General features: G+C 39.2%; 1 protein-coding gene across 1 annotated transcript in view; it reads left to right on the plus strand.

The window, feature by feature from the left end:
• Window positions 1-21,723, plus strand: part of LOC132395162 (contactin-associated protein-like 2) — a 1,263,978-nt gene that overhangs the window by 21,843 nt on the left and 1,220,412 nt on the right. Inside the window, exon 2 of the mRNA XM_059971460.1 lies at window positions 1,729-1,839. Coding sequence (XP_059827443.1) covers window positions 1,729-1,839 — 111 coding nt within the window. The remainder of the gene's footprint in view (window positions 1-1,728; window positions 1,840-21,723) is intronic.

Consider the following 21,723-nt stretch of genomic DNA (forward strand, 5'->3'; position numbering starts at 1 on the left):
ATGTAAGCGTTTTTGTGCTAAAAATAATAAAATTATCTTAAATCACCAAATCAGTTTTCTTTGAATTTTCTGTCAAATGCTTTATTTGAATAGTCTCTGTTTAATTGATGTTTTTGTACAATTGACCATAAGTTGAGTATATACCAGACTTCTAGGTTACGTTATGCACAAAGAGGATGCATATATTTTGTAGATTGATTAGAGAGGAAAAGCGGTAAAGTCTGATTTTGTTACACCAGACTTTATATAGTAATTACTGTACATCATTTTATGAGCTTCAGCAATGATGCTCTTTGTAAAAAGTGGATTATTATACAATACCAACACATATAGTGTGTGACTGATACAACCTTTTGTATTAACATGCTACCAGGATGTAGTTCAAAGTGATTCATGTAGAAGTAAAGCATGTTACTTTTATGACATTGATTTGAATTATTTAGCATTTCTAAAATTTGGCTTTCTTCACCATCTGTGCTCCTGTTTCAATCTGTACCAGCTGTTATCTTCAAAAAAAAACTCTTTCCTGTAGCTTTGTATCTATTCAACCATCCTAGACTGAAACATTAAACAGGTCCTAAATTCTCCCCAGAAACTATATCTGAAATAAATATTAATAGGAAAACATCAGCAGCACATCTCATGGTGAGTTTCTTTAGTTAGAATATTTTGTTGACTTTATGTCAACATTTTTGTACCATAGGATATTTGGAACCCAAGTGAACGACAGGCTTTTGCTTTAACCAATATTATTTGATAACTATGGTAGAAATAGCAAAGCAAGTCATTAAAAGGGGTAGAATTAGGAAGTGTTCAGGAAAGATTATGATTAGATGCAAGAGATTAAGAAAGCTGGGAAAATTAAACACTATCTTTTAAATGTAAAATTTGACATTTTAAAATATATAATAACAATTTACTGTGGGAATCATTTAATAGTTCAGTGAAGAGTGCTATTAATAGTTTTTCATTTCCAGCCAGCTTGTAATTGTTTTAATTTTTTGAAGAATTTTTACAATAATCCGAACACTTTCACGTGTTCTGATTTAGGTATCCAGCACAAAATTCTCAAACTCATTCATCAAAGAGATCTCCTAGCTATTAATTCCATAAGAAAGGGATAAAGGGGAAATGTTCCAGATAATTACATTCACTTACAAACTAAAATGGAGTAACTTCAGTGTTGAGTTGAAGAAGTGTGTGCATTTATTTTACTGAATTCAAAATGTTTTTTATCAGGATTGGGTAGAGTTTGGATGTACTGTATATTTAAATGATAATCTATACTGGAACACTCGGCTCTCTTTGGACGAGGTTGCCTCCTGGTTAGGTTGCCATCTGTTTGGATTATTTGGTAAGGTTTGTAATGTTGTGATCACATTGTGTGACATTTAAACTTGTTAAAACTTCCTTAATCTGCCACGTGGCTATCGAGAGATGCTACAAAGAAATTTCTATGTTGGTTTGGCACCTGGTTCACTGGGTTCTTGCTCCGTCTGACACACCAGGGCCTCCAATTCTGTACCTTTTCTGATACTAAATGAAATAAATGTCTATGGGGATATCTGGAAAATCTGCCAGTCCAATACCAGCACAACCAGAATCCTGAAGATACCAGATAAATTGAGTTTAACATTACCTGTATTTGCTTTATAATGTGGGGAAATCCATATTTTACTGCTTTCATTTAACTTCATAAAATGCAAATAATTTTCTTTCTTTTAACAGAGAAATGCGATGAGCCACTGATTAGGGCACTCCCCCACTCTTCCTTCAGAAGTTCATCTGTGATGTCGGGCAGTTACGTACCTGGCTATGCAAAACTAAATAAGAGAGGAGGTAAGAGGTTCTGAAGTACTGTCATCAGCTTTTTATTCACAAATAATTGCTTTTATTATATACAGTAATGTTCTTAATATGTTGCTGAAAGTTTTAAATGGATTGTGTAACAACTTACTAATCATGTTCTTGAGTTTTGTGGAAGGAACTGTCAAACTGCACGACTTAACATTAATGGCCAGAAGACAGGCCAGAAACAAAACAAAAAACATAACCATTTATTCCGCATGTCTTGATATGAAAGAAGTTTGTAGTGGGTGAGTAAATTCAGACCAAGTCCGCAGATATCAAGGACGCTTGGGTGTTATTCACAAGGTATATTGAGAAAATAATGAGGTAGAATTTCTGTTCTCTAGAACTAAACTAAGTTTACTAAAGTGGTGTAACGGACTATTTATCAACAACAGCTGAAGAAGACTACAGTAGATAAATGTATTGGAATATATAATCTGTCCTATAGCAATTTTAAGAACTTGGGAAGGTAAAGTGCATCAGCGGTTGTAAAATTGAAATTCAGCTTGGACTTTGCCACAAGAGAAATAATATTGAGATTGATCATGGTGCCTAATTTGGGGACACAGTGAGTAATAGCAGAATGCAGCAGCATATAAATCATTCAACAGTTGTGGGCAAATTATTGGCTGGTGACAATAGCAAAATATTGCATTTTAGATAAAATGGTGCTTAGCATGGATTAATACAGCTTAATCCATTGATCAAATATATGGACATTGTGACATAATTCCCCTGAGGCATGGAGATGGAGGTAAAGACTAATACTGTTCATATATTTCAAATAACTGTGTTTTTTAATGGAGCAGTATTGAAGTAAGAAAAAGATTTGGCAAAGCCAGAGTTTGTGCAGGGAGCATTCCCCGGGCATTCCATTTGCAGAAAAAAATTTGGAGGGGTGGAGAGTTCCCTCCAAACATAGTGAAAGCTTAAAAAACCCAGAAATGTTTAAGTGGAGGATTTTACAGATTGTGAAATGCTTGCAAAGAGTAAGCAGAAGACTTCCAATTGGCAAATCAATGATAAAGGATCCATGATTACCATTGAGAAAACTAGATTAGTAATTTTTTTCACCAAAAATTTTTACAAAAAATTGAAAATTATTGGGCTCTCAACTGTTTTTATTATCTTAAGGAATGGAATATTGATCTTAAAAATCTCAGCCGTGTCTCCTTTTGAGGCCTGCCATCATATTTTGGGACAAGGCCACGGCAGTGCACCAGTGCACCACCAAGACATAGAAGATTCTTGTACTTCACTGTCTAAATCCAAGTTTAGTAGCGCCAGAACTTGGAATGTCCAAGCTTAGCAAGTGTTTGAAGATTGATGAACAGGATGGGTGATTAGCAGGCAGTGAATTACCGTGCATTATTGAGTGAGAAATCAAAGCATTACTTAGAAAGGATTTAATTATTTAAAATTAAAGACTATAGCAGGAAACAAGAATAAATCCAGCACATTATATTGCATTGCAAATCTCTAGTCCCAGGATTAAGCTTGTTAGGATGAATCGTTGTCTTCTATGCTGTAATGTGTTAATGCAATTAGAAGTTTTTCAAATGCAGACTGATGAAGGACTGATGACAACCTTGATAAATTGTAATTATAACTGAAAAGCAAAGCGTTGCAGATGATAAGAAATAAAAACAGAGGATGGTGGAAATACTCGGGTCATCAAGTAGAATCTGTGATGTTGGAAGTGAAGATAAGGTTTCAGATTGATGCCATTTCATAAATTGTAGTCTGGGGCTTATGTTTACAGGGTGTTAGCCAAGTTGAAAAGTCTAAGATTTGAGGCAAATCAGGAGAGTGATTATGATGCTCAGCTTTGACCTTGAATGTTTGAAGATGAATGTAATCTTTTGAGGTATTTTGTGGTATCTATGTTGATGAATATGAATCCACAGATGAAGTTCAGAATAAGCCAGAGCTGATATATAGACATGCCAAGAAATGTTCAAATGGTTACTGCACCTCAGTATTCTCAAAACACTGGTTTCTTTTTGAAGAATAGGTTCTGAATGATAATGGACATGTCATCAATAAATCATTAGCAAACTGAGTCTTTCTATTTCTGCTTCTGCTTAATTAAATGTATAGTAATCAAATCTGACTAATAGGCTTAGCCTGGAAGTAATGAATTAACAGTGTTGGTATTCAACAATATACTCTGATTACCCCATTTTGGGTCTGTGCATCACATTCTAAGGAAAAGATACCACTTTTTTCAAAGACATGGAAGTACAGGCATTATTTCAGAAAGACCAGATCTGCTTATGGAGAATATGTCACTGTTACTGCTGGAAGAATTAAAATATTGTAGCTGTTTCATTGTTTTGACATAAAGAAGTCATAATAATTCATAATTTCAATAAAACAGTTATGCAGGGAATATTGAGAACATAAATGAAAATTGTAATCATAAATGAAACACCAGAACTGAAAAGTAATTGAGCAGAAATAATGTCATAAAGTTACATAGAAATAGGCCCTTTGATTCTTTGAATCCACACTAGCCATCAAGCACCCAGTTATACTATTGCCACACTAATTCCATTTTAGTCTCCCTACATTGTCATCAATTTCTCTCTCTCACTCCATTAAGGCAAGCTTACATTGGTTAACTAGCCCAGCAAATGGACATCCTTGGGAGGTGGGTGAGGGAAGGGGGGTCCCCAATGGAAACCCGTGTGGTCACAGGGAGAAGGTTCAAACTCCACACAAGAAAGCTCCTGAGGTCAGGATAAGCTCTGTGAAACTCTGCTTATTTTCCTGCACATGCTGCCTGGTCTGCTGAATGTTTCTTGCATGTTAATTTTATATTTCAAATTTTGAGCATACACAGTATTTCGTTTTTCTATGAACTTGTTAGATAGAAGAAGCATATATAAAGAAAAGGCATGAGTTTTTCTTCTGAGGAGTACTGACTGAACAGAAACAACAGGAGAGGTTGTGACAAAGGGCACGATTAGAAAGTAGATATGGGAACGAGGGAGAAAAGTAAACAGTAAAACTCACATTTCCCTGTACAACACCAGAATATAAAAGGGAAGAGGATATGAGCAAAGTCATGAAATAGCAGTGTTTTGGTTTGAAACTCCAGGTGACCTCATTTTGAGGGTCAGGAACACAGAAGCTAATGCATCTTTTTAATAAATTTGCACCTGGCAGGTGCAATAGCGAACTAACCAAGGCTGTGAGCAAAAATTCAATTGGCTTGGTGTTTCAGACTGCCATCTGACGCAAAAGGTGGAATTTTTAGAAGAATGATGAGCTTGAATAAATCAAGACATGATTACATTACGTCTGCTACAAAGTGAAGAGTAAGGGGAGCAGATCTGTATACTAGTTTGGTGGAAGTATTTATTTCACTGATAGAAATGGGAGGATCATAATAGTAAAAATAGTTGAGGTAAAGAAAAGTAGTGAAGAGGAGATTGATTGAGAATAACCCATTTTACAGCCACAGCAGGACATTCATGCTTTTAATTTAGCTATGCTTGTAGCTTATTCTTGTGTTTGTTTGTTTGAGTATTGGTGAGATTGTTATGCAGCTGTGCTCATTCAAGAAAGAAGCATCATGGTAGTGATAGATGTATAAAAGGCTGTAGAGATGAAAGTGAAGTGTTGGTCATCCTGCTGCAGAGAACAACTGAAGGACAACGACTTTACCGCTTACTGAAGAAAATCCTCCATTCAAAGCAAGTATAGCAGCTGAACAAAGAGAAGTTGACAAGTGTGGCAAGCCAGCAATCAGGGCTCTTGTAACTTTCCCTATAAGGAGAAAGAAATCTGCTATGAAAGTTAGAAAACAGATGCAGGTAATGATCAGAGACAGAGGGAACAATGCCATTCATTTTCTCTTGGTTTCCTCTCTATCATGGATATTCCTCTTTCTTCCTGCCATCCCATTCTATGCATTATAACTTAACCCAATTCCAATGAAAGGATGGCAAACTGAAACATTGACACTAATTCATCACAGATTGATTTCTGGGTATTGTTTCCCATTGAACTTAGCTTGGATATATGCACTGTATAACTGATACACAAAGATTAAAAATTAGCATTATTTGTTAATATATACATTGAGATATACAGTGAAATGTGTTGTTTTGTGTTAACAGTCAACACATCCTGAAGATGTGTTGGGTACTTCTGATGATAGCATAGCATTGTCCATAGGTTTCTAACCCTAACCCTTACATATGTTAGAATGTGGGAGGAAACGCACTGGGAGAATGTTCAAAACTCATTAGAGACAGCAGCGGGAATTGAAACCCGATCTTCCAATTGCAGGCTTTGTAAAGAATTATGCTAACTGCGATGCTTCCGTACCACCACCCGCCCCATCCAACTGCTTCTCCAACTTGCAGCAAGTTAGAAATCTCTGGCTGCACAGGAGCATTATTTAATTAGCTATCACCACAAGCCATATAGTGAACAGCAAAACCGTACATAAGTTGTAGTTGTTGGAACTACTCAGCAAATCAGGCCGAAACAGTAAAATAAACAGCTGTTTAATCAAATTTGGTTATGGGCAACATATTCAAAAACAGAGAAAAAAGGCAGGAGACAAGAACTAAAGTTCAAAGTATATTTATTATCAAAGTACATATATGTCACCATATACTTGCTGCAGCCTGGGGAAAAATACACTCGAAGGACAACAAATACTTTTTTGGGTCTAATTCCTTTATCTGTTTTAGATGTTTTAATGCAGAAAGAGGATATCTAAATAAAAACAACAAAACTAATTAAAAAAAAACACAGTTCCTGCTGTTATAATCTCAGTTTAATTTCAGACCACCCCCTTGTTGAGTATGCAATATGAAAATAACAAAAACAAAATATACAAAACCAATACGGTAGTGGCAACTCTAAAAAAATACAAACAACGTTAGAATCCCACCAACCCTGTCTCTTACACACATCAAAAATATGAATAAATGCATCTCATCTTAACTAAGAGACATACTCTCATTGGTACACACGTGCTTAACTTCCAAACACACATAGGCTAGACCAGGGGTGGGCAAACTTTTTGACTTGTGGGCCACAAAGGGTTCTAAAATTTGACAGGGGGGCCGGACCAGGAGCAGATGGACGGAGTGTTTTGGTAATACACCTCATAAGAGAAAATAAAATATCATGGGATATGTAGAAAACATGTGCTTTAATTTCAATTGAAAATGAACAAATGCATTACAACAAAATATCTGTCTTTGAAGTCCCATGGTATTTAGCTATTTATTGAAATGACTTTTAAAACACTGAAAATTAAATGAATAAAATACAGCGTTTTTTAATAGTAACAGTTATTATTTTAAAGCACTGAAAATTCTGTTATCCTTCAAGATATTATCATCATCACTCTCCTCCTGACTGTCTTTATTTCAAAAATGGTAGGAAATGCAGGTCTATTTGTCCTGCTCCTTCTTATTCAATTGTCCCCTGTGCCAAAACTCAACAACGACCCGCACAATGACAGAACAGTGAGAGCGCACCAGTATGCGGAGCCCGTTATTTGATCTAGAGCGCATTTTTTTTATTTTGAGAACGTTAGTGCACCTGCGCACTATTCATGTCCATCACTTAACAGAAATGACATGTAAGGCTTATTGAAAAAAATATTTTCAAATGCATTTTTTACATAACACAATGAAGAAACTTATTTTTAATTTCAGTGGGAACAGTGTTGTTGGTCTCCCTTTTTAGCCAGCGCATCAAAGTCTGGTTTTAGTTTTGTTGTGGCGATTCTCAGGATGGATCTGAGGTGTTGATCAGTTAACTTGGATCTGTGGCTGGCTTTGTTGATGTTCAGGATGCTGAACGCCTGTTCGCACAAATAGGTCGAGCCGAACAAAGAGTAAAGCGCAAATGTGGAGTAATACGCTGCACCTCAACAAAGGGCAATATGTAGCGGTGTGCTACATGCAGCGCTAAAATTACGACACGGAGTCGGTAACTGCAGTCGAAGAAAAAAACTTTATTCGAAATCCCCAGCATCACTTTTAAGCCTCCTTCAACCTGCCCCCCTGCGCAGAGGCTCCAAAGCTCTGTGCTCGCAAATCCCCGCAGGCTATCTCCCTTAGCCAGAACGCTGGCTAATTGTGAGCCGGTTCGGATGTGCCAGGAAATGGGTCGCCACAAATGTATATAGAGTGCATCATCTATTGGGGAAACGCCAGAATTGCGGGGAAAAAACGTTAACAAGGTTTATTAATATAATTTCATCAAGTTCTGCGGGCCGGATTAAAAAGCTTAATGGGCCCATATATAAGAGGAGTTCTCCTTGCTCACACTACGTGAACAGAGATGAAAACATTTACATTACTCTGTTACATTCACATTCAGTCAATGAAACACTAAAGAAAGAGAAAAATAAACTTTTACAATATATTGCCTTGGAGTTTATATCACTAAAAAGACTATGCTATCAGGCTGATAAGGAAATACGCACAACCATGCTATTCCAGAGCTGATCAATTTACTTGCAAATATCTAAAGCATCCATATGTAAAACATGTCAAATTACCAATACTCTAGATTTGCAAACAAGTATAAACAAATTTACATGGACTTTATCAAATATTATTCACCTTTCCTCACCGAACCTGGGAAAAGTACATGAATTTTGTTCTCTCTGGAACATAGCAACTTTTCATTCTACTCCACCCATGCAAAATGATGTCACCATTTTCTCTTAAAGGCACAGGCAGCTACTTTAGCATTACCAAGGTGATTAATAAATGGACTATAACAATAAAAAGTGATATTCAATGGTCACCTGGTTACATACTACTCTAAGACTCATTTTCTTGTGAGCATTCACAGTAAATAGAAAGAAACACAATAGAATCAATGAAAAACCATACACGAAAGAGACAGACAAATAACTGATGTGCAAAAGACGACAAACTGTGCAAATGCAAAAAGTAAAGAAAAATAAATAATAAATCAGCAATAAATATCAACAACACACACAAAATGCTGGTGGAACGCAGCAGGCCACCAGCATTTTGTGCGTATTGCTTGAATTTCCAGCATCTGCAGATTTCCTTGTGTTCGCTTTATGAATATCAACAACATGTTTTGTAGAGTCTTTTAAAGTGAGTCCATAAGTTGTGGAATTTTTTCAGTGTTGAGGGTAATTGAAGATATCCTCCTGGTTCAAGACCTGATGGTTGAAGAGTATTAACTGTTCCACACATGGTGGCGTGGGACTCAAGGTTCCTCTACCTCATTCCTGATAGCAGCAGCAAAAAGAGTGCATGGCCTGGATGGCGGATGTCCTTGATGATGGATGCTGCTTTCCTGCAGCAACATACTTTGTAAATCTACTCAATAGTGGGGAGAGCTTCACCTGTGATGGACTGGGCTGTATCCAATATTTTTGTAGCTATTTTCAATTCAAGGTCACTGGTATTTCCATACTAGGCTGTGATGCAACTAGTCAGTATGCTATCCACTGTGCATCTATAGAAGTTTTTAGATGACATGCCGAATCTGCACAAACTTCCAAGAAAATAAGAGCTTCTGTGTCATAGCAGTTATATGCTGGACTCCGAACAGATCCTCTGAAATGGTAATGCTGAGGGATTTGAAGTTGCTGACCCTCCCCACCTCTATTCCCCTGATGAGGACTGGCTCCTGGACCTTCAGTTTCCTCCTCTGTGGTCAATAATCTGCTTTTTGTTCTTGCTGACATTGAGTGAGAGGTTGTTGTTGTGGCATCACTCAGCCGGATTCTCAATAACCCTTCTATATGCTGGTTCGTCTCCACCTTTGATTCAGCCAACGATATAGTGTTGTCAGCAAATTGACATATGGCACTGGAGCTGCACTTACCCACACAGTTATGTATAAAGTAGAGCAGGGGAGCTAAGCACAGCCCTGTGCTGGTGGAGTTTATGGAGGAGATATTGTTGCCAATCTGAACTGACCGGTGCCTGCAACTGAAGAAATCAAGGATCCAGATGCACAAGGGGGTTTCAAGCCCTAGGTCTTGGAGCATATTGATTAGTTTTGAAGGGATGATATTATTGAATGCACAGATGCAGTCAGTGAAGAGCATCCTGATATCTGCATCTTCACTGTCCAGAGGTTCCAGAGCTGAGTGGAAAGCTAATGAAATGGCATCTGATGTTGACCTGTTGTGACAATAGGCAAATTACAGTGAATCCATGTCACTCCTTGGGCAAGAGCTGATATGCTTCATCACTAACCTCTCAAAGCACTTCATGTGAATGTAAGTGCTTCTTGTTGATATTATTGAGGCAGGTTACCATGTTCTTTTTGGGCACTGGTATAATTGAAGCAGGTCAATAGTTCAGACAGCAGAAGCAAGAGATTAAAGCTATCAGTGAACATACCAGCCAGTTGAATGCCACAGGCCTTCAGTATTCAGTCAGGTACCTTGTCTGGGCCAGACATTTTTCTGCAGGCTAACCCTACAGAAAGGATGCTCTCATGTTAGTGTCAGAGACTGAAGTCACATGGTCATCAGGGGCTATGGGAGCTTGGGAAGGTACCTCCATGTTTTGACAGTCAAAGTGAGCATAAAAACTATTGAACCCTGGGAGTGAAATTTTGTTGTCACCTCTATCACTTCATTTCACTTTGCAAGAGGTGATAGCATTTAAGCCCTGCCACAACTATCGAGCATCCTTCAGTGATCAAGTTTGGTCCACAGTTTCTATTTTGTATGTTAGACGGCTTTCCAGTGATCATTCCTGGACTCTTGCATTTTACTTGATCTGCTGACCTGAATGCCAATGAGCTGGCATTATTGATCTCTTAGTTCATTCAGGCTTCTATTTGGGGAAGATTCTGAATGATTTTGTGGGGACACACTCGTCTATGACTCTTTATAACAATGTTCAGTAGACGTTGAGAGGACAAGAGAGGTTTCACAATGAAAACAATACTGTTGTGGAGAAATAACATAGATATTGGGGAGATTGAAAGGTAATATATGGTTCTGGAAGAGGTTTGGAAGTCACAGTCATCCAGAAGCAGAGGATCATACCTGAAGACCAATCTGTTTAACAATTCATCACCTTATCTGCATCTGGTCTCAACTAGACCATTAACGGTGCTGGCAAATTACTGAAAAGTTATGCATCTGAATGCCTGGGTGTTAGGAGATGAAAAGACTGGTAATTTGGTAAAAGAAAAGCTACACTGGGAAGGTTAAAATTGAAGGTTGTTGAGGATTGCTCCTGATGAAGGAACATGTTTTTGGAGAGAATTGACCCTTCCGACTGCTGAAAGCAGTAGGAGATGGTAATGTCAGAAGCATTCAGTATTGGTGACAGAAATGCTAGATGATTCTGGGAAGAAGTCAAATGAGCTTGGGCAGAATTGAAGGGATAAAACCTGGATATGGTCAAGAACTCTGTCAGGCAGAATGGAAAAAAATCTTAAATTGAGGATTTAGAATATATTGAATGCAATAATATAGAAGGAAATATTGTTAAACAGAGATGTTAAAACTGGGAGAATTAAATAATACCCAGTAAGTGAAAGGAATTTGTAATGAACATAAATTCAGTAATCAGTGGTTTTACATTCAACATCTCTCAGATTATTTCTCAAGCGTTACTCAGATCTTGACGGCAAGCAATCAAAATACAGCTCCTAAACAATCAAAAGAAGCAAGATTTTCCATGGATGAGTGAATCTCTTCCATGTTGATGAGACTGATTCCATTTCAGACTTTTGCAAACAAACTAACCCTGCTTGATTAAAAAAATCAGGTGCAGAGCCACACTTCTGTGCAGTTCACAGTCATTGTGTTAAGATGTTTCCAATGTTTTTGTTGAAGTGACAAACAGGGATTCTGTTTCCCGTCTCAGTAATTATTAATTTAGGCATATATTGAACATCCCTTACTCATTTTCATGACTATCATGCCCTTCATAAACTCTGCACAATGGCGAAGCTGGAAAATAAATCTCACTAATAAGTAAACAATGTTAAGGTAACTGGGGGGGGGGGGGGGTTGATGTTTTTCTTTGAATGGGTTCCATGGTTTGTCTTTGTTTCATGGCTGCCTTTGAGGAAGACAAATCTCAGGGTCATAGCAACACATACAAAATGCTGAAAGCATCTGCAGATTTTCTCATGTTTGCGTGTCAGGGTCGTATATTGCATTCATACTCTAATAATGTACTTTGAGAGAAACAATGTTGTTCTTTATATTACAATTAAGGGATTGTTTTTTAATATGTGTGTTGTTGACTATTTCTGTGATGGTTATTAGCTTCCAAAGACCAGTGGGCCTCTTGATTTTGCCAAGCTTAGTTTTCCAAAGACAGCAGCTGCAACTTCTAAATAGCAAGCAATTGTTCAGCTTCTGGCCAATCTTCCATTCTTAAAGTGTAAATAGCAAGCAGTAATCAGATTGAAGTTAAAAAGCACTGTGTATTGAGCAACTTTGCAAATAAGCTCTGTCTGTAGAAAGCAGGATGTTGGGTCACTCCACTTGGTTTACTCCTGCTCAAGAGGTGTAGCAAAAAGCAAAGGGATATTTAATTTAGCTTGTTTCAAGATAGACAACGCTGATGAGGTTGCTTAGTTCAAAGAAGCTTGAAGACACATCGATATTGTCATTTAGGATATTAAATAACTGATGGGTTCATAGTTGGAAGGTTTATATACTCAAGAAAGTTAGCTTTACAGCATTAATTGTGGGTAGTTAGGATCTATGTCTCCAAGAAGCTTTTAGACCATTTATGTAAAGAGTATATCCGAGGAACTATGTAAGTGTGTAATTACATGAGAATGTAACAATGAGTAAGGCATGTATGGGCATCCTATGTGTATTATCATCGGAGCCTCAGTTTCTGTCCTTTCCAAAAGCTGTCAGGTTCTAGCAATTGGGACAACAAAGAAGTAAGTAAGGCTTTTAAAAAAAAATAAGACAATGAGAGGGTCCTACTGGAGAGAAAACTGAAATCCTCTAAAAAGAGAAAGAAACAAGGAAGCAGTGCTGGGATGTAATTAAGGTAAGGATAACCAAATAGATTGAGAAAGGAGCATGGCATAGAAATAAAGGAATGTAATTATAACCAGAGTCTGGGTAAGAAATAAATAGTAATAAGACAAAGAAAGCTATTGTAAAAAATGTTAAGATGTCTATAAATATTAAAAATGGCAAATATAAAGATGTTGCATCTGAACATGTGAAATACTTGTAATTAGGCAGACAAATTATTTGCACAAATACACATAAACAGATTTGATAAAATTGTCATTATAGAAACTGGTCATCCTCAGGCATTCAATATTCAAAATCAGAATTTGGTTTAATATCACAGACATGAGAAAATTTGCAGATATCTGGAAACCCAAGCCACATACACAAAATGCTCGAGGAACTCAGAAGGCCAAGCAGCATCTATGGAAAAGAGTGAACAGTCGACATTTCAGTCTGAGATCCTTCCTCAGGACTGGAAAAAAAGATGAGAAGCCAGAGAAGCCAGAAGCTGGGGGTAAGGAAGGAAGAAGATAGTGTGTGATGGGTGACACTGGGGGTGGGGGGGGGAAGAGGATAAGTAAAGAGCTGGGAAGTTGATTGGTGAAAGAGATAAAGAACTGGAGAAGTAATCTGATAGCAGAGGGTAGAAGATCATGGAAGAAAGGAGAAGGGGAGGAGCACCAGAGGGAGGTGATGGGCAGGTAAGGAAATACGGTGTAAAGGGAAATGGGGAATTGTGAAGGTGGGTGGCAATTACCGGAAGCTTGAGAAATTGATGTTCCTGCCGTCAGGTTGGAGGCTCCCCAGACAGACTATTAGGTGTTGCCTCATTACAACCGTTATTGGAGGCCATGGTCTGACATGTTGGATTGGGAATGGGACAAGTTTAATATCACTGGCATGTGGTATGTTGAAGTTAACATTATCAAATTTCATGACATATGCCAGTGATATTAAACCTGATTCTGAAATAGTTGAAGTATAGTCAAGAGGGCCAACTAAGAATCAAAATGAAGTACTCTCCAGGATCTGCAGCTGAGTTTTTAAAAACAAGAAATTGGATCTAGTAGTTCAGAGGTTCAAAGGTTAATTACCCCAAAGTATACAATTCTGAAATTCTTTTTCTCCAGATAGCCATGAAACCAAAAAAGAAAAGAATGGCAGCGTGATCATCAACCCCCAAATTCACCTCCCCTGCACACAGAAAAAACAAGAAAGACAGAGTGAAAAACACAAGAATATACAAAAGTATTAGACTGAAAAAAAGTCTAAATGCCTATAGTTCAAGTCCATACTGGGGTGACATTCTCCGGGCATGGTGGCAGGACTTTCCCCTCTCCATTAGCAGAGTGAGCCCCTTGCAATCAAAAGGCAGTCTCTCCTCTTCAATAGGGGAGCGATGCCAAGAATCAAGAGATAGTCTCCACTCTGTAGTAGAGCGATCAAAAGGCCGGAAGCCAGTGCTCCCCCTTTGCATTCCCCTCGATGTTTCAATCTCCTTCGTCACTTTCAATAGAGAACAATGGAAGCTTTAATTGGCAAAATGGAGTTCAATATTGGCACACACACACCATAGTCTTCTTGTCATGAGGTTCCCATATGTTCCCTCTGCCTCCCAGCTTCCTCTCTCAGACTTCAGAGCACTGAAACACCCAAACAATCTCCAAACTGCAAATCACAGTCTCCAACAGTTCCAGAGACACACTCAAGATGAAAAACAAACATAAAAGACATAAAAGAAGTGAAATATCTGGTTTTATAATCTATCCAGAAGATGTTGACCAAAGGAGCGTTGTACACAGGTGCCATCTTGACTGGCAAAAATGGTTATTTTACAAGTGAAAGTTGAACATAAAACTCATTTTTACCAGGATAGATCGTACCAACAAGCATTTCTGGTTGACTTCCCTACTGAGCTTCTAGCTGTCTTCTAGAACTCTACACCACCCCCGCCCCCCACTTTTCACCTTGAGACTGAATGAAAAGTCAGCCTTAGGGTGACCCAAGCATTGTGATGTTCTGTAGCCTTTATTATACCAGTGATTCTTCCACCTCTCCATCCCATTTCTATGCCTGTTCCTCTCACTGCAATTCCTAAACTTCTGGAGAGAGGGCATCAAATGACCTACCCTGAAACCTGCCTATTCAAAACAGAAAATAATTGCATGGTAACCTGCAATGTAAACATTCTTCTGGTGCAACAGGATGAACCTATCCGCTGCTGGGCAAAGAGAAGGGAATATAACAATCATCTCTTGGTCTCTCTGATATCAAAGGATGTCCATCCTGGATTCACTCTGGGTCATTGGGGCATCAGTAGTCTCCTGAGTGTAAAGTGAAACTCTCACCCTCTTCTTCACAGGCTGCCATTCAATCATACAAAATATAACGTACGTTGCCATATCTGACTATTGATATGAGTGTACTCTAAAGCGCTTGCCCCTCTGTGTTGGTTGTGTGGTAAAATATTTGCAGCTGTACTGAATTAAACCATGTCTTATTTGGAGCCAAACATTTCCTGTTTTGTGCTGTTTTTCATGTACCAATGGTCAATTTAATGACTTTATGCAGGGATCTGATTGAGTGTTACTGAAGTACAGATGACATATTGAGGGTCCCAAAAGTGTCTGGGGTTCACTTTCTAGGCACAAAGGAGAAATGCACAACTATTTTAATTTGAACAACTCTGAAGTGAGAGTGATAGGGTTCTGGAGTATTAGCATAGGGGCAGTAGGCAGAGTTCTACTGTGAATGGTCTTATGGTTTTATTCAGTTAACACCGAATTACTGCCAGACAACAGATGGTGATTTGCACGTTTGTAATCCTGACAAGATAATAACTGTGTAGCAAAAGAATAGAGTTGATCACCATCAATCACATTAACTCCTCTGAAGTCACGGTACTGGTTATTCCGAATAATTAGGATGCTGATAGTTCACTCAAAATGTCACTAATGAGTCTGCAACAAGAATGGTAATGCTTGTGGAAGATGTGGATTTCAACAATCAACAGCCACTTTATTAGGTCCAGGAGCTACCTCCTGTACCTAACAGAGTGGCCGTTGAGTGTATGTTTGTGGCTTCTTCTGCAGCCCCTCCACTTCAAATTTCTGCACATCGCTGTTGTAATGAATGGTTCTTTGAGTCACTGTCACCTTTCTATCAGCTTGAACCAGTCTGGCCATTCTCTCATCTCTCTCATTAACAAAGCATTTTCACTCACAGAACTGCTGCTTTCTGGATTTCTGTTTTCTCACACCATTGCCTGTAAGGTCTAGGAACTGTTGTGCGGGAAAATCCCAGTAGATCAGCAGTTTCTGAGATACTCAAACCACCCTATCTGGCACCATCAATCATTCTATGATCCAAGTCACTTAGATCATAATTCTTCTGCATTCTGATATTTGGTCTGAACAACAACTGAGGCTTTTGACCATGTCTGCATGGCTTTATGCGTAGAGTTGTTGCCATATAATTGGCTGATGAGATACTTACATGAATGAAACAGGTGTATTTAATAAAGTTGCCACTGGGTTTATTCAATCAGTGGCAGGAATTTCAGAGAAAAATGACAGAATAAAAAAAAATCATATGGTTGATCTGGATTGAAATTATTTTCTCTGGATGATTGCATATTGAATATACGGATACACGTCAGTGGTTCTTTCTGTTGGAGCAATTTGATAAGGGGCTCATTGTTGTTCTGCGCCAGTATTACTTCTGCTACTTCTAATTTGATTTCCCAGCACCTGCCTAACATCTTTTCACCAACATTTCTCAAGTTTAGCTACTAGATTTCAGAGACGAGGATTCAGGAATCATTTATTTCAACTTTGATAAAGTTATTAGATGGGATGTTTGAATATAAGCAATAGAATCCCAAATCTTCTACTGCTGGAGAGAAAAACTAAACTTCTTAAAATCAGGCAGATCATTTTTGACTCCTTCTACTTTTTGACTCTATTGATATATTGGTTTCATTTGAACGGAGTTAAAATATATTCTAAATCCAAAGAGTAGGATGATATAGTAGATGAATATGTGGCTGGAGAATTGTTTTCAGATTTGTTGATCATTGGAATTGTTACCGGTGATGCTATGACCCGTAAAAAAAGGGACAGGTTACATCTGAACGGGAAGTGAACCAATATCTTTTCTGGCAAGTGAACAGAATTTAAACTAAGTAGGCAGGAGGGATAGGAACCAGAGTGATATGTCAGAGGATGGATCAGTTAGTGTAAACATAGAACATAGAATAGTACAGCACATTACAGGCCCTTTGGCTCACAATGTTGTGCTGACCCTCAAACCATGCCTCACATATAATCCCTCACCTTAAAATCCTCCATATACTTGTCTAGTAGTCTCTTAAACTTCACTAGTGTATCTGCCTCCACCACTGACTCAGGCAGTGCATTCCACATACCAACCACTGAGTGAAAAACCTTCCTCTAATATCCCCCTTGAACTTCCCTCCCTTTAACTTAAAGCCATGTCCTCTTGTACTGAGCAGTGGTGCCTTGGGGAAGAGCTGCTGGCTGTCCACTCTGTCTATTCCTCTTAATATCTTGTACACCTCTATCATGTCTCCTCTCATCCTCCTTCTCTCCAAAGAGTAAAGCCCTAGCTCCCTTAATCTCTGATCATAATCCATACTCTCTAAACCAGGCAGCATCCTGGTAAATCTCCTCTGTACCCTTTCCAATGCTTCCACATCCTTCCTATAGTGAGGCAACCAGAATTGGACACAGTACTCCAAGTGTGGCCTAACTAGAGTTTTATAGAGCTGCATCATTACATCGCGTCTCTTAAACTCTATCCCTCGACTTATGAAAGCTAACACCCCATAAGATTTCTTAACTTCTCTATCTACCTGTAAGGCAACTTTCAGGGATCTGTGGACATGTACCCCCTGATCCCTCTGCTCCTCCACACTACCAAGTATCCTGCCATTTACTTTGTACTCTGCCTTGGAGTTTGTCCTCCCAAAGTGTACCACGTAACACTTTTCCGGGTTGAACTCCATCTGCCACTGCTCAGCCCACTTCTTCATCCTATCAATGTCTTCGACAATCCTCTACATTATCTACAATACCACCAACCTTTGTGTTGTCTGCAAAATTGCCAACCCATCCTTCTACCCCCACGTCCAGGTCGTTAATAAAATCACGAAAAGTAGAGGTCCCAGAACAGATCCTTGTGGAACACCACTAGTCACAACCCTCCATTCTGAATGTAGTCCCTCCAGCACAACCCTCTGCCTTCTGCAGGCAAGCCAATTCTGAATCCACCTAGCCAAACTTCCCTGGATCCCATGCCTTCTGACTTTCTAAATAAGCCTACTGTGTGGAACCTTGTCAAATGCCTTACTAAAATCCATGTAGATCACATCCACTGCACTACCCTCATTTATATGCCTGGTCACCTCCTTAAAGAACTCTATCAGGCTTGTTAGGCATGATGTTCCCTTCACAAAGCCATACTGGCTGTCCCTGATCAGACCATGATTCTCTAAATGCCCATAGATCCTATCTCTAAGAATTTTTTCCAACTCCTTTCCCACCACAGATGTAAGGCTCACTGGTCTATAATTACCCGGACTATTCCTACTAACATTTTTGAACAAGGGGACAACATTTGCCTCCCTCCAATCCTCCGGTACCATTCCCGTGGACAACGAGGACATAAAGATCCTAACCAGAGGCTCAGCAATCTCTTCCCTCGCCTCGTGGAGCAGCCTGGGGAATATTCCGTCAGGCCCCGGGGACTTATCCGTCCTAATGTATTTTAACAACTTCAACACCTCCTCTCCCTTAATATCAACATGCTCCAGAACATCAACCTCACTCATATTGTCCTCTCCATCATCAAGTTCCCTCTCATTGGTGAATACCGAAAATAAGTATTCATTGAGGACCTTGCTCACTTCCACAGCCTCCAGGCATATCGTCCCACTTTTATCTCTAATCGGTCCTACTTTTACTCCTGTCATCCTTTTGTTCTTCACTTAATTGAAGAATGCCTTGGGGTTTTCCTTTACCCTACTTGCCAAGGCCTTCTCATGCCCCCTTCTTGCTCTTCTCAGCCATTTCTTAAGCTCCTTTCTTGCTACCCCATATTCCTCAATAGACCCATCTGATCCTTGCCTTCTAAACGTCATGTACGCTGCCTTCTTCCACCTGACTAGATTTTCCACTTCACTTGTCACCCATGGTTCCTTCACCCTACCATTCTTTATCTTCCTCTCCTGGACAAATCCCTAAAGGTAGACACAATGTGCAGAGAGTCTGTGAGGAAGCATAGGCAGTGAATGGGGCATAAATACACTTGGATGAGTGGAAATGTGTCTAACACATGAAGTAACAGGAAGAATTATCATGAATTTAGAGCATGAATCAGTACATGGAACTACGGCATAGTGGCTATTGCAGAGACTTGGCTTTCTCACAGACAGGAATGGCTGACAGATGTTCTGATGGAGGGAACAGTAATTCCCTCCATCACAGGACTCTGCAGAGAGTGGTGCGGACAGCTCAGCACATTTGTAGATGTGAGCTTCCCACTATTCAGGACATTTACAAAGACAGATGCGTAAAAAGGGTCCGAAGGATCATTGGAGACCTGAGTACTGTTTCCACTGCTACCATCCAGGAAACAGTAATGCAGCATAAAAGACAGGACCAACAGGCTCTGGGACAGCTTCTTCCACCAAGCCATCGGACTGATTAATTCATGTTTCTACAATTGTATTTCTGTGTTATATTGACTGTCCTATTGTACATACTATTTATTATAAATTACTTTCAATGCACATGGCACATTTAATTGGAGACATAACGTAAAGATTTTTACTCATGTATATGAAGGATGTAAGTCATAAAGTTAATTCAATTCAATTCAGTACCAGGCTCCAGATGTTTCCAAAGGATCAGGGAAGAAGGTAAAAGTGGTAGGGGAGTGGCATTGCTAATCAGAGAGCTGCAAAGAGAGAGGATGCTATGGAGAGATTGCTACTGAGTTAATGTGAGTGAAAGCCAAAAACAGGGAGCAATTTGGAGTTTTCTGTAGACACCTACCCAACAGTAGTAAGACACATAAGCAGATCAGCAGGTAGATTATGGAAAAGTGCAAAATTAACAGGGTTGCTGTCAATTGCTTTAATTTTGATTGACACTTCCAAGTGCAAAAGGTTTAAATAGGGAAGAATTTGTTCGGTATATCCAGGAAGGATTCCTGACACAATATGTAGACAGGCCTGCTAGAGGAGATGCCATACTAAATCTGGTACTGGGCAATGAACCTAGTCAGATGATAGATCTCTCAGTGGGTGACCATTTCAGAGTCAGTGGTTATAATTCCCTGAACTTTACCACAGCCTTGCATGCAGAAAGACCAGACAGGATGGAAAAGTAATAATTGGGGGAGTGGGAATTATGGCACTATTAGGCAGGAATTTTGGAGCATAAATTAGTAGCAGGTGAACACAGGGAAGTATACAAGGAAGTGTGGAGGTTGTTTAGGGAGCTTTTCAACAAGGATCTGGGTAGGTTTGTCCCATTGAGGAACAAAAAGGATAAATAAACCATATGGAACATTTGGTCAAGATGAAGAAGGAAATATACTTAAGATTTAGGATCAGACAGAGCTCTTGAAAGTTATTATGTACCTGGGAAGGAGCTTAAGAAGGGACTAAGGAGAGCCAGAAGAGGACATGAGGAGGTCTCAATGAGTAGAATTAAGGAAAACCCTAAAGCATTCTACACATAAATGAACAGCAGGAGGGTAGGACTGACCAGGGATAAGAGAGGAAACACATGTCTAGATTTGGATGTGGAAGAAGAGATCCCTTATGAATACCATGCTTCAGTATTCAACAGAGAGGGTAAGCTTGAGTAAGCGAGGACAGCATAGAAAAGGCCAATATTTCAAAACATGTCAACTTTAAGAGAGTATCTGGAACTTTTGAAAAACATCAGTATAGATATGTTCCCAGGGCCAGATGGGATATACTCCAGGTTACAATGGGAAGCAAGGAGGAATGATCCTTGTACCTAATGATTAGAGGGTGGCAATGTTATTTCTTTGTTCAGAAAAGTAATAGGGATAATTCCTGGGAATTACAGATGTTATGTACCCCATAACTGGGTTTACAGACCAGCAGAAATAGAAGAATCCGTTGGAGTCTGGTGGAACCGAAAACTAAAGGTGTTTATTAGTAAACTACACAATACAGTATCAAAAATGCAAATATACATATAAAACAGGTTAGCAATAATAAACATGGAAGTGTAGGAATAATATTCAACAATAATAAACAAGCTCTATCAATGTCTAGGGGTAAATGAATTGTCATAGAAGAATATAAAGATCAGTTCAGTTCATGTGTGCTGAGGTAGTTGTGGTTGTTGTAATTTGTTGGAGAGAGAGAGTAAGCAAGAGATTGAGCAGCTGCAGCCAGCAAATCTTCTGTTGTATTCTGATTCCGTTGTACTGTTGTGGTCATTTGGTTATGACCCCTCCATTCTCGGCTAGACCATTCTTCTGTGGTGGACTCGTTATTCTGGCATGAGTGGACACACACCCAAGTCCCCACCGGCCCTGCCGTCACACTGTGAGCTTTACTGACCGATCTCCTGATACGGTCCTTAAAGCCCCCACCTTCTTGTGGGTGCACAACACTTGGTCAATATCCACTGGTGTGTCTGAGGGGTGTCTCCCCACACCTGTGTTTTATCCCCACTGACGGGATATCAGCCATCCATCAACTCAAAATGACCATGTCCATCAAATCAGGCTGTCTCCTTAGGAATGTCAACGAGCAAAGTAACATCCTTGCAGTGAAAGGTAAACAATTCAGGAAGGAGCCATAATACATAAATCAAATGTCT

The sequence above is a fragment of the Hypanus sabinus genome, chromosome 6 (assembly GCF_030144855.1).
Source record: "Hypanus sabinus isolate sHypSab1 chromosome 6, sHypSab1.hap1, whole genome shotgun sequence".
NCBI lineage: Eukaryota > Metazoa > Chordata > Chondrichthyes > Myliobatiformes > Dasyatidae > Hypanus > Hypanus sabinus.